This window comes from Zonotrichia leucophrys, chromosome 2 (assembly GCF_028769735.1).
Source record: "Zonotrichia leucophrys gambelii isolate GWCS_2022_RI chromosome 2, RI_Zleu_2.0, whole genome shotgun sequence".
Taxonomy (NCBI): Eukaryota; Metazoa; Chordata; class Aves; order Passeriformes; family Passerellidae; genus Zonotrichia; species Zonotrichia leucophrys.
In genome coordinates this window covers 106,393,456-106,414,322 of record NC_088171.1, presented here as the reverse complement: position 1 = coordinate 106,414,322, position 20,867 = coordinate 106,393,456, and the positions used below count along the sequence as shown (strand labels likewise).

At 43.4% G+C, this 20,867-nt stretch overlaps 1 protein-coding gene across 4 annotated transcripts in view; it reads right to left on the bottom strand.

Annotated features, from left to right (window-relative positions):
- Window positions 1-1,480: 1,480 nt before the first annotated feature.
- CABLES1 (Cdk5 and Abl enzyme substrate 1) overlaps window positions 1,481-20,867 on the bottom strand; it is an 89,603-nt gene continuing 70,216 nt past the window's right edge. For all 4 annotated transcript variants that reach the window (XM_064705968.1, XM_064705967.1, XM_064705966.1 and 1 more), the window contains 6 exons: window positions 19,079-19,178; window positions 17,399-17,555; window positions 16,512-16,615; window positions 6,883-6,989; window positions 5,767-5,974; window positions 1,481-4,243 (listed from right to left, as the gene is read on the bottom strand). In XM_064705968.1, the coding sequence (XP_064562038.1) occupies window positions 4,103-4,243; window positions 5,767-5,974; window positions 6,883-6,989; window positions 16,512-16,615; window positions 17,399-17,555; window positions 19,079-19,178 (817 nt within the window). In that variant the 3' untranslated portion in view covers window positions 1,481-4,102. The remainder of the gene's footprint in view (window positions 4,244-5,766; window positions 5,975-6,882; window positions 6,990-16,511; window positions 16,616-17,398; window positions 17,556-19,078; window positions 19,179-20,867) is intronic.

The window sequence follows — 20,867 nt, the reverse complement described above, 5'->3', positions numbered from 1 at the left end:
CTCAGCTAGTGATGTTGGCATTGTTACTTTGATTGCTCAGTCTCTCGCCTCGCTCAACTACTTTTACCTTGTTTGTGTATTTTTACATGTTTATTGTGGGGCCTGGTGCCAAAATCCTTTAGCATCGTGGGAAGGTGCAATCATCTCTTAGCAAATCTCTCCTCACTTCTTCCACACAAGTTTCATGCTCTGGATTTTAGGAGGCTGGAGCAATTAGCTGAAGTTGTGTCATTTAGATATGTTACAAACTATCCCAAATAAGCCACTGCAAGTTAATAAGTAGTTTAGGAAAATGACTGCCAAGTATTTTTCTGTCTGTTTGCATGTTCTGGAGTCTGTGTAAACCATGGTAATGTTAATATTGTCACAAATATGATTTAAAGCTGTCGGTCTCTGGAGCGATGGGTAAAGATAGGGAGGCAAACCTTTCCCATAATTTCATTTATCATGGAATGAAACTACAAGTAAATGGGTGTGTTTGATGAGATCACCTAGACAAGCATTGGATTTAGACGGAGTCATAGGTGCAAAAAACATTGCTTGAATGCAAACACGTGGTGGGCAATTGGGTGTGCAACACATGAATGTCCAAACCACAACTTTCAGCCTCCAAAGAGGAAGCAGCTGCTTGTGAACCCCAACTGGCACATGGGCTGGTTGTAAGTTTTACCACCACCTGGATGAACCCAAAGTAGCATCTTCCAAATTGTCCTGTGAACAAGGGGTCGTGAGATATGAACAGAGCCTGCCTGGAGAGCCTGCCTGTGCCTCATCCTCTGGCATACCGACAGCTGGGACTCAGAGACCCTGCTTCTGGGAGTTCCAGGTGCTGGCAAAAAAGAAGTGCTGATAATCCCAACAACCCCAAAACAGTGGTCTGGGAAAAAGGTTATGATCTTGAACGGAGGGAAAATGTTTGAAGTGAGGGCTCTGCAGGGAGCTGAACACCAGTGGATGGCCAAGATCCTTTGGCAAGCCCACCACTGCCTTTTTAATAAGCAGCTGTGTGTCCCAGGGGGAGACAAAACCAAACCCTTTTCACATACAGATGAGAGTCAGAATAATTTTACATATTGTCATTGGTGAAAAACAGACTGTTTTTCAATTTTTTTAAAACTTTTATTTTTTTTTTTTTAAGAAAAGGAATAACTCTGCATGGTAGAGTGTACGGTATATAATTTCAAAACAGAAGAAGTTATATGGAATGGATTATTTTCCCAAACTATTTAAAGTTGAACCTAAAATCATTTGTAAATCAACACTCATTGCCATGTAAGACAAAGGAAAACAATCAACATGTTTTCTGTTTGGTACAGATTTTCTCTACCTCTTCAGCCTGAATTTTCCCAGGGCTGGGCAGAAAAGGGGGGCAAATCCTGCCCATTGTCCTAATCATAATTGTACTGACCAAGCTTTGTGCTCTGAGATCTAGCAACATATGGCTTATGATACGTTCCTAAGTGAACAGTGCAACATCATCTCCACCTTAAGTGTTTATTCCACATTCAGACTGTAACTGAACATCACTCAGAAACCCTTTTCCGCCCCAAAACAACAGTGATAACAATGAGAAGCAGAAAGTCTCCAGCAATCAGATTTCCTCCAGAAATCTGTGTAAACTGTAGATCAGGGTTGGGGAGCAGCACAGAAGGCAAAAGATGTGACAGCTTGATTCAATAGCATCTCTAAAGACTACTGTAAGACTGTCATTCTTTAGTCTGCATGTTGCAATCACAATTTCTTTTCCCCTGCAATGCTATAAAGCAATATAAGAAAAAATCAGACTCAAAAGCAAAAGGTAGAAACCTTCATGGAAAGGTAAAGCTTCTGCTTAGCTTTGAGTGGTTGCTATTAGAAACAGATGTCCACAATCAGAAACAAATCTTGAATGTATATACACAATTTGGGTGGAAAGGGACATGGCCAAGGGTGAAAGCCCTCCTAGCTGACCCACAGGCTGTTTTAGATTGTAGGTCCAAACTACACCCACTGCCTTTTTGGTCTGAATAAACCAGCAAGGCAGCCACAGGCTCCAGGTGCCCTCCGGGCTCTTTGCTCCAGTGATCCTGGGCTGTGTGGGGGCCAGGGGAAGGAGGAGAAGGAGGAGAAAGGAGTAACATTGTCCTCCCTCCCCTCACTTTGCAGCTGGATGAGTGACGCGTGGGTTGCAGCGACATGGGACGTTATTCTGGGAAGGTTTAAGTGCACACTTTTCTCTTTACCCCCTCCTCCCCAGTCCTGTTGGAATGTATCTACATCAGTAATCAGGTAAGTATTACTAATAACTGTAAGCTAGCATGGTCACCCTCCCCTTTAGAATAGGGGGAGAGCAATAGCATCAAACAAATTCCCATTTGTCCTGACGTGTAACCTTTCTAGATCCTGTAGAGCAATTATATGCAGGCTTTTTTCATACTAGAATTTAAAGGAGTCAAAGCTGGTAAAGAAACTGGATGTTTCCTGGCTTAACTGAAGGAAGTAATAAAACTGATTAAAGTAAGAGTGAAAGAAAGTAAGCATTAGTGTGTTCGCATCCTCTGATATGTCCCACTTCTCCATGTTCTGCTCACCAGCCCTTTTCATACTCTGAGCAAGCATTCCCAAACTTAGAGAGGTAAGGCTTCAGCTGAAATCTCACAGCTGAGACTATTATTTGTTTTGTAATTACCACAAATGTAATAACTTGACTTTAGCAGATCCATGCGGGGCATGTTGAGGACAAGGCTTGTTAAGTGAACCAGCACAGGAGAAGATTGGACAGGGGTGGAATCCCACATGATAACAGCAACTCAACAATATCCATCAGCATGGCATTAGCTTAGTGTGGATATAACATCAGGAGCTTGGATAAAGCCTTCAAGCTTTCTGGGTGTCCAGTCAGAACCAGGGAGGCTGCAAGAAGTTTTACCATAAAACTCCAGCACTGCAGTGTCTAAAGGAACTGAATCTCAATGGGCACAGATTTTAGGTTTTGCACAGTCAATCCTAATTAAAAATCCAAAAGTATAATGTCTGATGCCCCTGCTGTTGGAGCCTTAAGACACCCGTTAACTGCTGAGCCCTACACTTTTTTTTTTAAATAAAACACTGTTTTAACATAAAGCACAATAAATGTGCTTATTACGCACTCTAACATAGAGCACAGAAATACAACACTACAGAGTGCAAGTCTAACCATCTCCACAGTGGGAAAAGTGCGAAGGTTAAAAATATGCATGTGGCTTAACACAAGATATTTTTAAAAAACATGACACGGAAATCTTATACTAATGCTTTCATCTTTACCACAAACATGACTGAAAACTTAAGGTCAATTGCTGATCCTTCTCCAGCAGTAGTAGTAGTGTAATCCTTTCAAAGGTACAATGTTGGAAAGATCAGAGAATAAAAAAACCCAAGTGTCCAAAAATGATCCCATTTACCACTTTTCCAGTAGTTACGTTTTTCAAGGAGTAAACGTGTAAGGTCACCTTGATCTTCACCATCAGTAACTGATACACTTGGAAACAGCTAAGCCAACCACCTGGACTGAGATCAGTTCGGTGTCGCACACACACACACACACACACGGATACACACACAAATACCCCACAGGAAAAAGTGCACTTTCAATTGCTGATACAAAAATAGATTGGCACATTCTTTTTGACACAGTGAAGATATCTTCTTTAAAAGCTTTTTCACTTCAAGAAGTTCTCTTGGAATTTGCAGCAGGTCTGTAGAAAAAGCGCTACGAGAATGCACTCAGTGGGCTTCCAGGGTTTGTGTGATGGAGAGAGGGGTGGTCATGGAGGCTGCCCTTCTAATTTTTGCCTACTTTTATAGCTGTAGTCCCTACAGGTAGGGTCAGTTGCCACCCAGTTTCAGCACGTGAACCATTCACCAACAGCTCAGTCTTCACCTGCTTTGAGAAAGTAACGATACATAAATTCGTCAAAGCCAAGAGTCAACGCAGTATTTCCTGTAGCCAGAAAAACTGTTTGGGGGTGGGGGGAGAGAGTGTGAAGTGTTAGGAGTCTGATTTTGCATTTCCAGTAGTAACTGCGGCTTGGGAGAGCCAAGCGGGAACAGTCGGGAGCCCCTTCCCCGGCGGCAGCCGGCGCTAGGAGTTCTGCACCAGGCGTCTGTAGTGCGGCATCACCTCGTGCTCGGGCAGGTGCAGAGCAAACTCCAGGGCCACCAGCACCGGGAACTCGAAGGCAATCAGCTCTCGCCTGTTCAGCCGGAACTTCTCTTCCAGTTTCTGCAACCACAGCCGGGGGGAAAAAACATAAATGAGCAAAAATGGAACGAGGGTTTGCCTTTCTAGAGCTTTCCCACAAATGGCATTATTCAAAACGCGCATGCTGCTGTCATTAAACTTCTGTCCTGATGGACTTGCTAGGCTCTGGGGTTAGAAAATTAGAGCTGTGTGAACTGGATGTTCTGAATCCTTACTGTGAAGGTGAACTCGCAGAGCTCAGCCAGCCATGCTATTTCTGACACCTTCGTCACTTCACCCATTCCACTGTGAGCAGATACATCTTCTAAGGATCACAGTGATTACCACAGCAGCAACAGGAAATTCCTAGCTTCATGCAAACATCAAAATCACTTGTGTAATGGAAGACATGCATCTTGTAATTGTCCACAAACTTCCTGCACTGCTTGAAATCACTAGTTTTCCTTTCAGCATTAGACTGTGCTACAACGCCCTGTTGGGGAAATTATTTTGCCACAATTTGATCTTAATACCTCAGAGGCAGAAGGTGTCATAAGAACAGTGAGTAATAGAAACTGCTATCCTCAGGGGGGATGAGATGGGTTTTATAGTTGTTTTTGTGCTGTAGTGTACTAAACCTCCCATATGCTCTTCTGTTTTCACTGGATTTGGATGCTACAAGCAGGCAACCAGTTGCTCAGGCATATTTCCCCCTCATCCTCCTCTTAGGATCTCCCTGGCTTGCTACTGCAAAGTTCAATATCTTATGGACCAACATTTCAAGAGAGGCCAGATCTTGCAATTCCCACTTGGCTGATTTTTTTTGTGATTATTCAGAGGGCTTTCTAACAAACTGACTGTCAACCCAGCTCTGTGACTGTGGGAGGAGGGCATGAGTCCAGTCCTGCCCCCATCCATGATCCCATGTCTCTTCCATTGAGTGAGCTGGTTGTAGCCACATACCAAGACACCAGCCTAACCTTCTGTAGCATTAAACCAGATTGGTACCTCAGTGCTTGCAGAGGATTATGGCATAACACCCTCATGTTACCTCTGTCATGTGGAGTGGGTAGAAGACAAAACATCTTACTCTAAAAAAAAAAATCTCAAATGAGGTGTTCTGATGGGAACATCTCCTTAGGTTTTCTTGCCCAAAAGCTGAACTTGATAAATAAAAACGTCTATTTGACTCTATCTGAAATTAGTATCTGCATTTCATTCCCAAAGGAGAATCCTTACTGACACTCTTGAAAACATAACTAAAAGCAAAATTAATTTCCTGAGGGTTCACCTGTTGCCTTGTATTAACAAAATGATGCGCAGACACATCTCAAACCTCACAGTATCTGACACCAGGGCCTTCTATCCCATCAAACAAGCTTCCCATGCCTCTGCAGGGACATTGATCACTACTACTTCCACAAAAATGTGTAACAAAAAAAGATGTTTAGCTGGCTGTACATCTGGGAGCTTAAAAGAGAGCATGTCCACTGACAAACAGGCTTGCACAGACCACACACTGGCACTTCATGCAGATGGAACACTGGAAACCCATGGATACGTACATCTATAAGATGCTTGACTTCATGTTTTCTGAGGTCACTGCCAATTTTGGCTGCTAAAAGAACACAAGCTCCAGCACAAAGCTTTCTATTCTGCTTGTTCAGCTTCCCCTTGAGAGCGAGCTTCTCAAAGTAGACAAAGGCCATGGCTACTGTGGGCTCTTCAAAACCACATTCTTCTTGAGCAAGCTTGCGCATTTCTCTCTTCAAGCTGAGTAAAGAGACCAGACAAGTATGCTGTGAGATGAGTTTTAAAGCATTTCTCATTTCACCCTAAGAGCCATGCTTTCAGAGATTCCTGCTTAGTCAAATGGAAGGGAAAACATAATTTACTGGGCAGATATTTTTATGCTGTTTTGGGGGCACATTTCATGGCACATTTTTACATCACCAGTGACCCTCACTGCCCCCAACAGACAGTTGTGTCAAACTATAAAAGCAACCAAAAAAGCTCTGGCAGTTTTAGCAACAATATTTTATCAGAGGTCCTTTACTGCACACCATTTGTTTTGTAACAATGTTTTGATTACTGGTGCTCTGTATGCAGCTTTTGCTGCTGGTTATGGCTGGCCAAATCCAAGCTGACAGTTCTGTCCATGTACTGTAGCACTGTCTGGTAACAGAGCAGTGGGGCTCAGTGTCCTTCTGGCCACTAGGGTCAAATGAAATTATCATTACTTCAGTGGAGCAATATGCTACACTAGAAACAGAGATGGAATATTACAACTTTGCTGTGAAGCCAAATACTCTTTTTGCTTCTGGCCAAGGCACAAAAGCGGCACTTCTCTTTCCTCAGTCTCTTTTTACGCCAATTCCCATGAGCTTAGAGACTCTGTTGGGTTATTTTTCTGGCTATTTTAATGTAGTGCATGCCCAGCTCTCATCCTCATCCCGTTAGATGTGGTGTTTGACACCTGACCAGCACATGTTTGCACATTCCTCTATCCTCTTTACTCATCCCAGTAATCCCAGCAGTCATCTGACTAACTCTGCACCTCTGCTGGTCACTGCTCCTGGGAGATCAATCACTGCTGTGCTTCCCCTCCTGTACAGCAGGAGTTGCACTGACATGTGAGACAGCTGCACCACACCGCAGCCTTATCGAGCTTTGCAACTTACCTTCTTATCTTGCTGAGGGTTAGCTTGATGTGAGGGAACTTCTCCTTAAAGGTCTCATTCATGTCCTTCTTGAGATCTGATGGCTTCACATAGTCTATGACCGTGGTCTGTAACACAGGGCAAGAGAGAATTCCTCTTTCAGTTTGTAACAAAGAAGGTCACTCAATTCCCAGAAGCAAGGAATACCAAACAAGTTCCAGCCAGTCCCAACACTTTCAGCAGACAGGAAAATTTAGTCTGAACTAAGGCAACTATTTATTTGTGACTGACAAAACAAGTGATCTGTTCAGCACAAGCTTTGAACAATACATACCTCATTAGCATGCTCTAAGTATTGCTAAGAGTGAGTTAAAGATAAATGTGGCTGAATGAAACCTACCTGAGAAGTCTTGTAAGATAAAAAATATTCATCACAATAACTGATATGATGACCAGATTTTGGTGCATACCTCTGTGTGGTTTTGAGACCCACTGTGAATTTCTCTCAGATTGATTCTTTAAAGAAACCACACGTACAAACTCTTGCCTGCTGTAGCATACATTGATAATAAAGTAAGTAACCAGCTTGTATGGCAGGTCACTCAGGATAGTGGAAGGCAGGAATGCTGAGGTAAGTTAGGCAGTAAATGGACAAATGAGTCAGGACAACATTCAAAGTGTACAGTCTATTTCCTTTAAGCTTCCCATTCCTTTCTGTTGCAACCTAATGAATCTCCCCAAGTTGCAGAGGGTTCTCCTGGCCAACACAGCCCTTGCATCTGTGTGTGTCCAGCACTTCTCTTGTTCCCTTAGTCCTTATTTAGGCAGCACTTTGCCCAAACCCTCTGTCACCATTCACCTCACTAAAATCTAGCACCTCACCAACAAACCAACCTTTATTTTGGGAATGTGTCAATTCTCTTCCAAGCTTTATCAGTTCTGTCCACTGGACAGAAGTGGAGAGGAGCCCCAGCTTGGGCACCAGTCTGGTCCCCAGGCATACAGCCCCTGACAGCTTCAAGCATGGAAGAAAGCAGCAGTGGATAGTGCAGTGCATTCTCCTGCCCATAAAATAATATTTCAAATCTGATTTCTGGTTTTGATTAATTTGCTTTATGGCAAAGGGCTGTTAACACCACACTAGAGGTGGAAAGAGGTATGTGAAATCCTTGCTGCATGTTTTGCCTTTATAGAAGGTGGAGCTCTGCTGTAATGTATCCTCATGGGAATTGAAATCAGCCAAAAATACTGACTGAATACGATTTCAGGCTTTTTTTCTGTCATAAAAATAATATATGGAAGGGCTTGGGGAATACAAAGTGCAATGGCTCTAGAGAGAAAGCAGACAATTCTCTTTCTCCAATCATATTGTTCTCTGCTTCCAAAATAAGCATGAAGAAGGGTAAAACACACCTAACTTTTCCTGCACTTTACTTATGAGATATGGTACTGAATTATCAGCAAATTAAAACAGAGTAGAGCATGTGTTTCCCCTGAATAGTGCCCAGCAGTATTTGATGCAAACAAAATAGAAAGGAAAACCCAGGTTTTTGCCACGGGCTGTTGTTATGGTCATGAACAGGTTTTAAAACATGGGCCATTCTGCCACATCTGCTTCCCAGCACGTGTAGGGATGAGCCTGACTGCAGGTGCAGGCAGACAGTGCAGTGCCCCTGAGGCTAAAAATTCATCAGCTGCCTTGATGCTGAAGCAGGCAATGTGCTGCCACACCTGAATAAAAGGAAGAGAAGACAGAAGAGAGAAGCCTTGCCCTGCCCGGGTGGGAAAGCCTCAATGGAATGCGTGGGCCTGCCTGGTTTTAACCCTGCAGAGGCTGGGATGTACACATGCACTGTGCAGCCGGGGCTGGGCCCTGCAGACAGCTTCTCACATGCTTCATCTCACCTGGCAGGGATCAGACCTCTAAAGCAGAAGAATTAAGATCTTAACAACTACCCCTTTTCCTTTCTCTCCCTGGAGTGTTTCAGCTGGCCTGCCTGCTCCTTGGTATTGTTGCCAAAGGATCATCAGCAAGCTGGGTGCTGCTGATGCACAGATATGCTGGGAGTTTTATGTGATAAGAGGCTTCCTCTCAGTACTGATACAAGAGGACACTGAAACAAGCCCCATCTAATTTAGACCACTGCTGTCTGCTGCTCAGGGTATAGAAACATGGGTCCATGCTTCTCCTTCTTACAGAGCCAAGAGACACTAACCAGATACATCCTATGCAATGTAAAGATGACTTTAGTTACTACCAGTATTTTTTGGTTGTCTTGGGCACTCCTATAAATAGTGAGCTCGGTGTTACCTTACAAAGCTACCGGACACCTTATTTCATGCTTCACTACAAACCTAACTGCCCATTGTTTGTTCTTCATTAGCACAGAGCTCATAGTTTTACCCTAATTAACTTGCCTTTAGCTCTCTCCAGGTTATCTTCTTCTATTGCTTACGCGCACAACAGAAACCACTTCCCAACAGAAAGGGCACAGCAGCAAAGGGAGGGCCTGTCCCCATCTTCCAGGCTCTTGCTGTGCCACACAGCAGGTTTCAGCTGCTTGCACCTCTAACAAGTCAGGGTGGCTCTGGGGGTCACTGTGCAGAGGGGCAGTGAGCCCTGGGCTCTGCCACTCAGCAGCAGCAGCAGCCCCCCGGGATGCACCTTTCCCCATGGCTGCTCTGCAGGCACCGACTTGTTTTACCTGGGACTCCTCCAGCCTGTGGGAGGTTTGCCAGAATTCAGCTAAATTCTCTTTAGAAGGAGAAAAGCTCTTTTTAAAAATTTCATTTAAAGCAAAGCGCTCAGGCGCTTGAGACTAAGCAGACAGCTTAAAACTAAGAACAGTACAGAGGTACAGTTATTTTTAAACCCAGAGATTTGTCAATTTTGTCCTGTTGATAAGGATCTCCCTCTCTCCAACCCTGAATACTGCTGCTTCCTGCGAGACAACAGTCTCTACGATACAAATCACAATAATGAAATCCAGATGAAAGCTGGTGTGTGCTGGTTTTGATTCATGTAACAGGATAACAGCAGCATGTTTGAACACACTGGCTTGAAGGCAGCTGTCTCATCTTGTCAGTGCTATGCTGGAGAGCTCAGCTAACTGCCCTTATTCTCAAGAAAAGCATTTGTGCAAGTTGTTTTTTTGTCCCTTGGTTGTTTTTTTCCTTCATAGCTGCTGCAGAAGCTGGACTTTGAGCAACAGGATGCTGCTTGTCCAGCTGGTACCTACAGAAATGCATCCTGTGCATGCAGGACCCTGCCCAGCAGAGAGGCAAGCAGAAAATAACCCTAAATATATCTGTTGAGAAGTAGTTTAAAAGCAATGTTGGATTAACATCTGTTGAGTGATCAAATCAGTTACCCTTTCAAATGGTTTCTGACCAGGCACCTGAGCACCTCTGTTGCTGGGGCACAGCACTCACGAGGTGACACAGAAATCTTGGTCCCCAGCCCTGATCCTGCCCGGGGCACCTTATGCACCCTGCAAACAGCCTGCACTGAGCAGCAGCCCCCACCGCTGCCCCTGCCCACGAGTAAGGGAGTGAAGCTGAGCTCTGGGGTGGCCCAGCAACCCACAAGAAGCAGCTGGGATCTGACAGGGGAGGGCTTGGACACAACTCCATCCTCCTCTGCCTGCTCCCTGCTCAACATTTACGCTTCTCCTCTGTTTCAGGCCACGCCACTGCCCTTGAGCTTCCTGTGTGTCCCACACAAAGCTGCCATGTGAAGAAAAACACATGACTGTCTGTCCAGGACAATTCTGGTATTGCCTGTGTGAGGGCTCTGATCAATATTGATGCTCCAAAACTTTACAAAGGGTTTGCAAATATTTCCCTAAAAGGAGCACAGCTTTTCTCCATCCAAACACGCTTCCTTATACATAATATTATTCCCTACCAGGCAGGCACTCTGTACTCCCAGAGCTGTCAGACACATGAACAAGGCACTGGGAACTACCAAACTGTCTCTCTCATAGTCTAATCTCCAATGTTTTTAATTTCTGTCATCCAGAACCGTCTGTCTTGTTTCTCACAGCTTATTTGCAGGGAACACATTTCAGTTCAGCATTCAGCAATACTCCTTTGTGGGCTCTGTTACATTCTCTGTGTACAAATCTGTGTCTGTATATTTTACTTTGGTGATGGAAGCTGCATAAAACAAATGAAAACCTTGATATATGGTAGCTGACAGATGCCTGGACAGAGTGATAAATGCTTCAGCCCAAGTCTCTACTCTGCACACTTTTTGCTTGGCTGGCAGTTTTGAACTTGGAGCTCAGCTCGTGTGTTATTCACAAGTGTTTTCAGGCAGCTGCTTTCTCATAGGAAAGCTGTATATATAGTTTCATAAATATGGGAGGAGAGAGAATGCCTGAAATGGTTGGTAAGACTGGCAGGATGAAATATTGTAGAAAATAAATCCTACTTTGGCATGCAACCAGTAAAAGATGATCTAGCCTTGGATGCCTCTATCACTTAGCTTAAGAAGGATAAAATCAGAATAAAATAGGTGAATAAAATGAAAGATGAATGATAGGCTCTCTTAGCTGCTGTTACTGTGTATCCCTGATAAATCTGCTTCACAGAGGGCAGACAGAAGACTGATACCTGAAACAGACTTTTGGTAGGTCACTGATAAGGTCTCAGCCACACAAGAAGTGAAAAGAAGTCAATAACTCTGCATTCTCTGACTACTTTAATGCATCCCATAGGAGACCAGCTATGTACCTATCAACTGCCAGTAACCTAATTCATACACTTACGGCTTACGATGCATATATATATGAGAAATCCTGACAGACAAGAGACTTTAAGCTGTGACAGAAAATGGTGATTCCGAATTATAAATAAAATTCTAAAAAGGGAAGCTAGACTAAAATGAGTTGTTTCTGTTGTTACAAAGTTACTAACATTCAAGGACCTTAAACTGAAAGATTTTAAATTTCACAAGGCAAACAGTCTCAAAAACTGCCTCTTTGAAATTAAGTACATGGAAGGACACCAGTTTATTTCATATTGTTAACACTCAGGAATTATTCTCAAAATAGTTATTTATTGGAATCTCAGCCAAATATAGCATCAAATGCATAGAGCACAGGATTTATACATGATTATCTACCACGGCTATCCTCTGCTCCCTGAGACTTTTGGGTACAAGGTCAGTAGCTGATAAAGAAGCAGCCTGGAGATACTTAATACACAGCTACAGAAGAGGCTCAAAGAATAGGGTGACAGCACTGAAGGACACTCACTGGCTGAAAGTGGAGTCTGTCTGACCTTGGTGCTCCTTGTGAAAGGCAGAATGAGAGAATGACAGACCAAATGCATTATATCATCATGCAGGGCTTTTGTTGGACCAAAGGGCCAGGGCAGCAAGCAGTTCTAATTTTAAAATCCCACTGGAGGACTGCTATTGAATAACGCAGCCCGGCTGTGCTCGCCACTAGTGCAGTACCTGGCAAATGCAGGCTGGCAGGCAGGCACTGCAACAGCTCTGCAGAGTTTTGTGACCTGCTTCTTGTATTAGTGGTGTGGAGATGTCAATTTATTTTTATATAATTAAGCCAACACACTGACACTGCAGCTCAGTACCCAAACCTAATTCCACGTGTATCCTTTGAGCACAGATGGATGGATATTTCAGGGATGAGAATACAGAATGGGTCACTCAAAGTCAACATGCTGCTGATCTGGGCTTTTCTTCTTCTGCTGCAAGTTTTGGCAGCACACAGTGACCAGCTAACATGCTCCTGTGCTTCTGTGTTACCAACAAAAGCAGTACTGCAGGATCAGCCTCCAGCCTGTTGAGAATGAGTTTTATAATCCAGCACAGAAGGAGTTTCTGCTGGAAAGAATGCAGAGAGACAAGGGGGGCACTGACGAGTCTGTACATAGGCTACTCAGCATGAGATTCGAGGAAAGAAATTAATGCTTAGTCTGGTAGATAAAGTTCCTGTTCTAGAGAGATTTAAGAATCTGCACGAATTCCTGTTTTAGCAGTATCAGCCAGGAAGACATCTGTTAACCATGACATGATGTTTCCCTTCCCCCCCACCCCCCAGCATGAATTTTTTCTACCTCTTACTGTTTATACTGCAGTAGAGAGTGCAGACTCTCCGACAAAGACAACACAAAATGAAATAATTTCTCCAGAGCAGACTGGACTTTAAATACAGCTAATACAATTAATAGAAGCCATAAAGTTGGTATTGGGGAAGTATCGAAGAATACTTTTCAGAATTGTCCCCTGACAGGCAATTTGCGGGTATTACTTCTAGAAATGCAACAGGGAAGTGTATGCGCTCTTACGCCTGAGACTTCATTATGGAAAAAACTAAACCAAACCAAACCAAAAAAGAACAAACAAAAAAAAAGCAACCCCCCCCCCAAAAAAACCAGCAACAACAAAAAACCCACTGAAAACCAAAAAATCAAAAAAACCTCAAACCAGACTAAACCAAAAGCACTTCTGCTTCCCCAGAGCTATCTTCAAGGAGGAAGCTCAGCTTCTCCTTGAGAACAGCTGAGGACTTGCAGCTAACACTTCTCTCCAAGAGTCAGGGCTAATTCAGCTCAGTAAAATTAAAAGACTATAAAGTCAATGTCAGTGATGATAAACTTAGGCTCCACAAAAACTGAGCACACCGAGTGCTAGCTGCACGTATTTCTGAGTAAATCTAAACCGGACCACACATTTTGTCTGTCCCATGCCTCAGGATAAAGCCTGCAGTGTTTACTGATGCAGCATTCACACAGACCTCAACAGAGCTTTCCCAGCAAGCACAGAAATCCTGGCCTAAGAAGCACAAGCCAGGCTCATGGGAGTAACAGCAGCGCATGCAGCTCTACCCCGCCAGCAGTGACGCAGCCCAGCATCCCCTCCTCTTCCACACCTTCCCCCCATTAATTGCTCTGACATCCATAAGGAGGGGTGAGGGGAATATCGACAAGCTTGCAGCTGTCAAGCATTAATGCTAAATCCCGGCCAAGTAACGAAACTTTAATTACAAGCTGCAGCTCGCCACGCACAACAGAATGCTGGGCGCTGACAGCAGAGCTGCTCTCAGCTGCTCCAGAGCTTGTGAAAGGCAGCAATTCCAGCCCCATTCTACCCAGCATCGAGAGGCAGCAATTCCAGCCCCATTCTACCCAGCACCGAGGCAGCAATTCCAGCCCCATTCCCCCCATCATCGAGAGGCAGCAATTCCAGCCACATTCCGCCCAGCCCCAGTGGCTGCTCTGGCCTCTGCACTCCTCTGGCAGAGGTCTGGCACTGCTGCAGTGGCTGTGATGGTCAGGAAAAGAGCACAGGTCTCTCGCTGGCCCCAGACTGCAATTTACTTTAATTGCAGTGTGAGCCGATTTTTATATTTGGGGGGGAAGAACATGACTTGAAATTATAAGGCTATTATGCTCCTGCTCAGACTGATGTGAACTGCAGGGAGGGGGGGGGAATGTCAGGAGAGTCAGGAAAGTCTAAAACAGATGTGAGTGAAGTCTCCTACATAGCCAAAATGGCCTTATATTCAGCTCTATTGCCCAAACTGAAAATTCCTACTTAATCTGCAAGCTCCCCGAACACTGCAGCACTACTATTTCTCCCTTCTTTTGGCTGAAGGAAACACCAGCACCTTGTAAAATCTTTCAGCTGAGTACTGAAGAACAACCATCCACCCCTTAGTTTCTTGCAAAGCCATGCAGCTCCTGCATGGGACCACAGCTATGCTGCTTGGCTGTGGGCAGGTAGGGCAGGCAAAACCCCAGCCAAGAGAGCCCTCGACACCTGCCTGTGATCTACCTCAACAAAAGAAACAGAGCACTTAATGTCCTTTAGCCCTTTCTTAGATTAGTTCCTGCCTTCAGAGAGGGAGGTGGAAGTCCACAGACCCTCAGACAGTGCTGAAGAAGTGATGTCTGGAAAGGTACATTCAGGAAAAAAGCCCTCAAATGTCAAATAAGACATTATTTCAGATAAAGCAGTAATTAACCCTAGAGAAAATTTAAAAGTGGGGAGACCCCTGTCAATGCAAATATATTCTAGATAAACAATGACATTGATTTTAACAACTGTCCTTGAAGTAATTTTTCACCTTTAGGACATCTAGTCATACCCCTTGTCAAATCCCCAGGCAGCTTCTTTTTACAACAGAAGTACAAACACAAGACTTTGAAATGCTGTGGTCAACCAACATACAGAGAAGAACGGCACTGAATACCCACTCCTGGATGGAGAACTCCCTTGCAGGATGCCAGCCTGGCTGCTTCCTTTTTACTCATTTAACCATGTCCACGAGAACATCAAGTTAAAAGGGGCTCAAAGATCTCAGGTGATTCCAGGGGACCTGTACTGCCTGGCAGACACTCGCAGCCTGAGGAAGGTCAGAAACACAGCCACGACTGCTAGAGATGTGTTCCCTTTGGATGTTGGCTAACAATGGCTTTCTCTTGAGGGAAGACAGTTCCCTGTCCATGACAGTAACCATATCAAAACCTGACCAAATATTTTCCCACACAGATGTAGCTGCTATAAAAGGTTGTGACTTTGTGGGTTGGCAGCCAAAAAATAATTCGCCAGCCCTTAAAGGAAAACTGGTAGCAAGTAAGCAGAGGACACTCTGGATATGCCATTTGAAAATCTAGAATAAACACAGCCTTAGAACTCAGTTAAGCCTCTGTGTGCAACCAGATAAACATCCACATGAAGCACTTAGAGCTTATTTTGAAGAAGGAGCACCCACAAGCCAAATTACCCATGGGCCAGGGTGCAGATGAGAACATACAAAGGATGTATCTTTACATACATCAGCAGTTTCTTAAATAATGTCTTCTGTTCCAAATTAAACAAGAACATGGACAGCACTTTAGACCTCAGTGTTTCAAATTCTATCATATCTGTATATAGATAAGTAGGTCACCACTTTGGGGAAAAAAAATTATATTTTCCCTACTGCCTACTGTTACTCTGGATGTACAGTCCAGACAGATCCATGCTCACATGTGTATGACTGCACTGCATCTCGCAACAGTCCTGCTAAAATAATCTACAGACTTGGAGCAATCAAAACAAAGGTTACACAAGTATCTCACCACAGAAAACATTTAGTCAGAGCACAGAGCACAGAACAATTATGTCTCTGTATTGTTAAGGGTTTGGATATAGTGGGAAATATACAGACTCTGCTCGTAATTGCTGCAATTAAAGGAAGGACTATCCCATGGTGAAATAAATACCTGGGAAACCAAGCTGTTCAGAGCAGTGAATGATTAGCATCAAAACACAGCATAGCTTCATGACTTCAGAAAAACCCCAATGGGCATCCTCCTATTTTGTAATAGGTGCCAGTCTAAGGAAGTATAAATTTTCCTCTGAATGCCAGAGAATGAGTGCATTGTTTGAACAAGTCTTTCATCTAAAGCATTTATGAAATACAGTGGTAATAAAAGTGTTTTCTTTTGTAATACCTCCAAGAGTTTGTTTTAACATGCCTTGAGAAGTAACTGTCATTTAGAACAAAGCATTCTGAACAGCTCTTATTAGTAGATTAAAAATAATAACAGTCTTCTTAAAATATGGCCAAATGAAACCTCAACCTTCAGAATTTTGTTATGGGAATTCCTCTGTCCTACAGAGAATCACTTACCATATATGAAGGAAATATTAAAACCCGCTTATGTTTGCCACATGGCCACTGGGGATCATCTAAAAGATTTGGGTCATATTCAACAAAGTCTCCCAGGTCGCTACCTATAAAACAACAGTTTAGATACAGAATTTTGAAAGGAATTAATCACATCAAGACATCTCTGGACTTAGCAGAAGTGGAAAAGGAGTTAACAGATAATGCACAGTATTATCTCCATGCAAGGTTTTTTAAAGAGATGAAAAATTGTTCCAAGTCTTGACAACTCTAAATATTTCTATATTAAGGTGATTTGCCAAGACACAGAGGACCTAGAGCTTATGAATTACCTGGTAAATGTGATTTAGGGCTTAGAGAACTGCAGAATTATATAAAGCTCCACAGTGACTTTTATTCCCGGCAACAAGTTTTCATCTGTTCAAGCAGATGTTTTGATTTGTTTCATTTATCATGCCAAAATATTTTAAGCATATAGTGCTTTGGCTTATGTTTTGTGTCCGGTTTTGTAAACACAGCCCTTTCCAGCCTAACAAAGGTCACCAGTGGAATTTACACCTTCAGCTTGTGACTACTGTGTTGCCACTGTAAATTTTCCATAGCAAAGGAAGGTAAGGACAAGCCTGATGCAGGAGGAGCAAGCAATGCTGATGACAGGAGGAGGCACGCTGGGTGCCATCAGGGCTGTCAATACCGCCAAGGTGCTTGTTTATTTAACTTCCATCCTCCACAAGCAAGCCTTCTAAGCAAATATCAATAAGCTGTGCTTCACCCACAACAGAAGACTGTATTTACTTCATTTAAGCTAATGAGGGGACTAAAACACACGTCAGTCCTTTGCAATAGCTGCCTGCCATCAGGGTATTAAAAAGAGCTACTTGAGACGTTACCTGCATCAATGCTCCCCTGGGTGCTGTTAGCTCTTCCCAAAGAAAGGCTACGATGGCTTGCATTGCGAAACTGGGAGAAAGATGAGGTGGAGTCTATTGTGTTCCTCCGAGTTCCCAGGGCATTGGTGGGAAATAGGAACTGTGTATAAGAAACCGTCTAAAAAAAAAAGTCAGAATGGACAGACAGTTAATTTCAGCCCAGCCTGGATGCAGTGGGATGCTTTTGGTGCATTCCAACTGGAAGCAAGAGAAGCCAAATTAATGAAGGATTTTCTGGATTTAGTAGTTTGGCACAGATGAATATAAACCAGTCACCTACATTTGCTTCAGTGCAGTCAGTTTATTCATGCAACAAATGCTTTTGCAAAGGCATTGGCTCTTCAGCAAAACACACAGACAAACACACACACACAAACACTCTAATACACTGGATTTACAAAATCCTACTCAAGGGTCAGATTTAAAAACATATCAGTTTGGTCAGGTTTTTTCCAGTGAGCCTCGTCTGCAGCACATTTCAGCAGCTTCTTTACTGAACTAGCATCATCTATATGGGTCCCTCAGCACACAGCTGCCAGAGGCAAATCACTTAAACACTGCTAAACTAAAGCACTTTGTCCACTATTTTTCTGTCCCAGGACTTTGTCTGGAAAAGTCTTACTGATGTAATAAGTGAGCTCCAGTTCACAGCAATCATTGTGGGAGATCATTTACTACCCTCCCCAACATGGACTAAGTGTGAATGAGTAACTTGTGACAAAATTATTTTTAGAGTGCACTGATTCTCTGCTTGTACCCCTGGCCAAGAAAAAGCCATGCCTTGCTTCTTGTTGGCTCATTTTCCAACAATAACATTGCATTGAAGAAAAAAAAATGAGTTTGAGACTCTAGACTGGTTTATGAGGAGGTCAGAACAGGTATCAAATAAAACATGTTGCATGTGAGCTTTCATTATTTATAAGCAGACAGATTGTCCTCAGGAATTTACAGCCTGTGGTCTGGCCTGACACCTGGTTAGGTGAGCACAACATGTGTAGCAGCATTGACCCAGGGCCTTTAAATCCATAGATGACAGCAGACTGAGTAAAACTGAACTGTAGAAAGTAAATCAGGATTTCAGGAAGAAATGCTTTCTTCTACAATTAAAACTGCCTCTCCTCTATATATTTATTTAAAATCAATCAGTTCCCTAAAGATTCACATTTGCTTATTCTATTCAAGTGAACGAGCTTCTGGATTTTGAAAGACTCATCAGCTTTGTGCCACTGTCTTCCTGCTCTCTGGAAAAATATTGAGCAAAATGTTATTAAATACAATTGAAAGCAAATAGAATTACAGCTACAACGCTCACCAGAAATTATTCTCAAGCTCCTGACTCTGGAGTGATACAGATACACTGCAGTGATACCTCCTGCTAGAGCAAGGGGAAGGCTGTGTAATTCAGTAATGCTTTACACACTCAGATATCGCCAGAGGCAAATTTATTCAAGGATACAGAGTTGTCTGTGTTGACAGCTTGGGCAGTCCTCATAGATTTCTGCTAAGCTTATTTACGGTTGCACATACTGTCCTTTAACTACTGTGTTATGCTGCATGTTGTATTTGTGCTTATTATTAGTTAAGCCATTTTTTCCCCTTATAACATCAACTCAAAGGGAGTAGGAACTGAAGCACCCCTACCTTCCCATCTGCTCCGAGCTCCACACCTTCAAGACCAATTATTTCTTTCAGACACACTCCAGTAGAATGGCACTGGCGTCCACCATCCAGCTTCATGTCCCTGGGAAGCAGAAAGAAGAGCAGAAACAGCTCTTAGTACACACACCTTGTTCACCTCCCACCACCAAATGCTGAAACAAGGTGCAGCATTAATCCAGACATGCCAATGCAAAGCACACACCAGACAACTTTTCCTATGGGAAGCACTTTTGTTGTCTGAAAACACCTTACAGAAAAAAAACCCCACTTTGCTCACGGGTGCAGCTCAAAGCCCAGCCTGTGGCACAGAGCAAGGTTCCCCATTGCTGGGTACCTCTGACAGGACCTGTCACTGGGAAGGAACTGGAAGTCATATACCCTTCAGGTGAGATACAACAATCCAGCCTGAACACTCCACTGCCATGTATCCAGCAGGCAGATGTTCCCATAGCACATCCCCACGTTCCCCTACATGAAACAGAGGTAATTTCCTCTGGAAGATTCCAGGAAGGATTCCTGCTCCTTTGAGAGCACAAGAGAGTGGCCAAAGCCCAGTGACCCTTCTGCTGGAGGCTGACAGGAGAAAGCCAGTTTTCCATTACCCTGGCATGGAAACTCGGGGATCTACTTTAGAAGGACTGACCCACCTGGCATCTTCCATTTGGAGATAAATGAGATGCCTGAGATGAGCAGGCTGTATCCCATGCTTTAGCATCATGACCAAAATGTGAGCAGAGGTAGAAAAGACTAGAAGCAAATCTGTGCTTCACAAATGAGAGCTGTATGTAACTCCACAATATATATTTTGCAATATTTTCCTGGCTGGTTGCTGCTGGAGTCCAAGTGTGTGCTCAAAACTCTGTGTGGGAGAGATGCTGACATGGAGGCCAGGAGAAGCCCTGCAGACTGTTCACTCAGTCGCAGGCTGGGCTATCTCCTCCTGTGACATACAATACACCCTGTTTCCAACCTATCAAACATTTTATTTCTCTGAAACATGGCCATCCTGAGCCCCCAGTAAGTCATGTACCTCACCGCTGGAAAAATCCAACACATCTATCTTCTGAAAAACATAGTTCACTGATAAAGAAAAGGCTGTATCAAGTTTCTAATCCCAACAAAGTCCTCTTAGTTTCTTGATTGGAGTTCACTTAGCACAGTGTCATATTATCATTCTTGTTTCCTGATATCATGTTACTGAGGGGTTGGACTAATAATGGTGTAAAAATAGCTCTCTGTCACAAGCATGGTATCAGCCTCTCTGCTCCTGCACAGAAAGAGTTTAAGGGAACTATTTCTCACAGAGATAAATGCCAAATTATAACTATTTCAGCAGTTATCTATGAAACAAACACACAACCTGAGGAAGCCTCTGAACCCCAAAATGAAAACAAATATGTGAACTACCTGAAATCAGAATAGTGTAGTTTCTTTCCATTCAAGACCCTACAGATACAGAGCAAGAAATAATGCTGATACAACTCTGAAAACATGCCATGGAGAAATTTTTCCATATAATTAACAGACATGGATAGATAACTCTGTCATTCATCAAATGGAAACCTATCACCCTTTGAAAAGTCAGCACAGCAGCTTTAAAAAATAAAAACCATCTCTGAGGACTGGAAAGAAATCAGTGCCTTTGAAGCGGGGAGCAGGGTCAGCTGGCAAGTGCGAGCACACGCAGGAATGATTCCTGGACATTAGCTGAAGCTTGATGGACACTATTGCCTCCATTCCCCGTCTTTCTGATGTTTCTAAAGAGGATTCT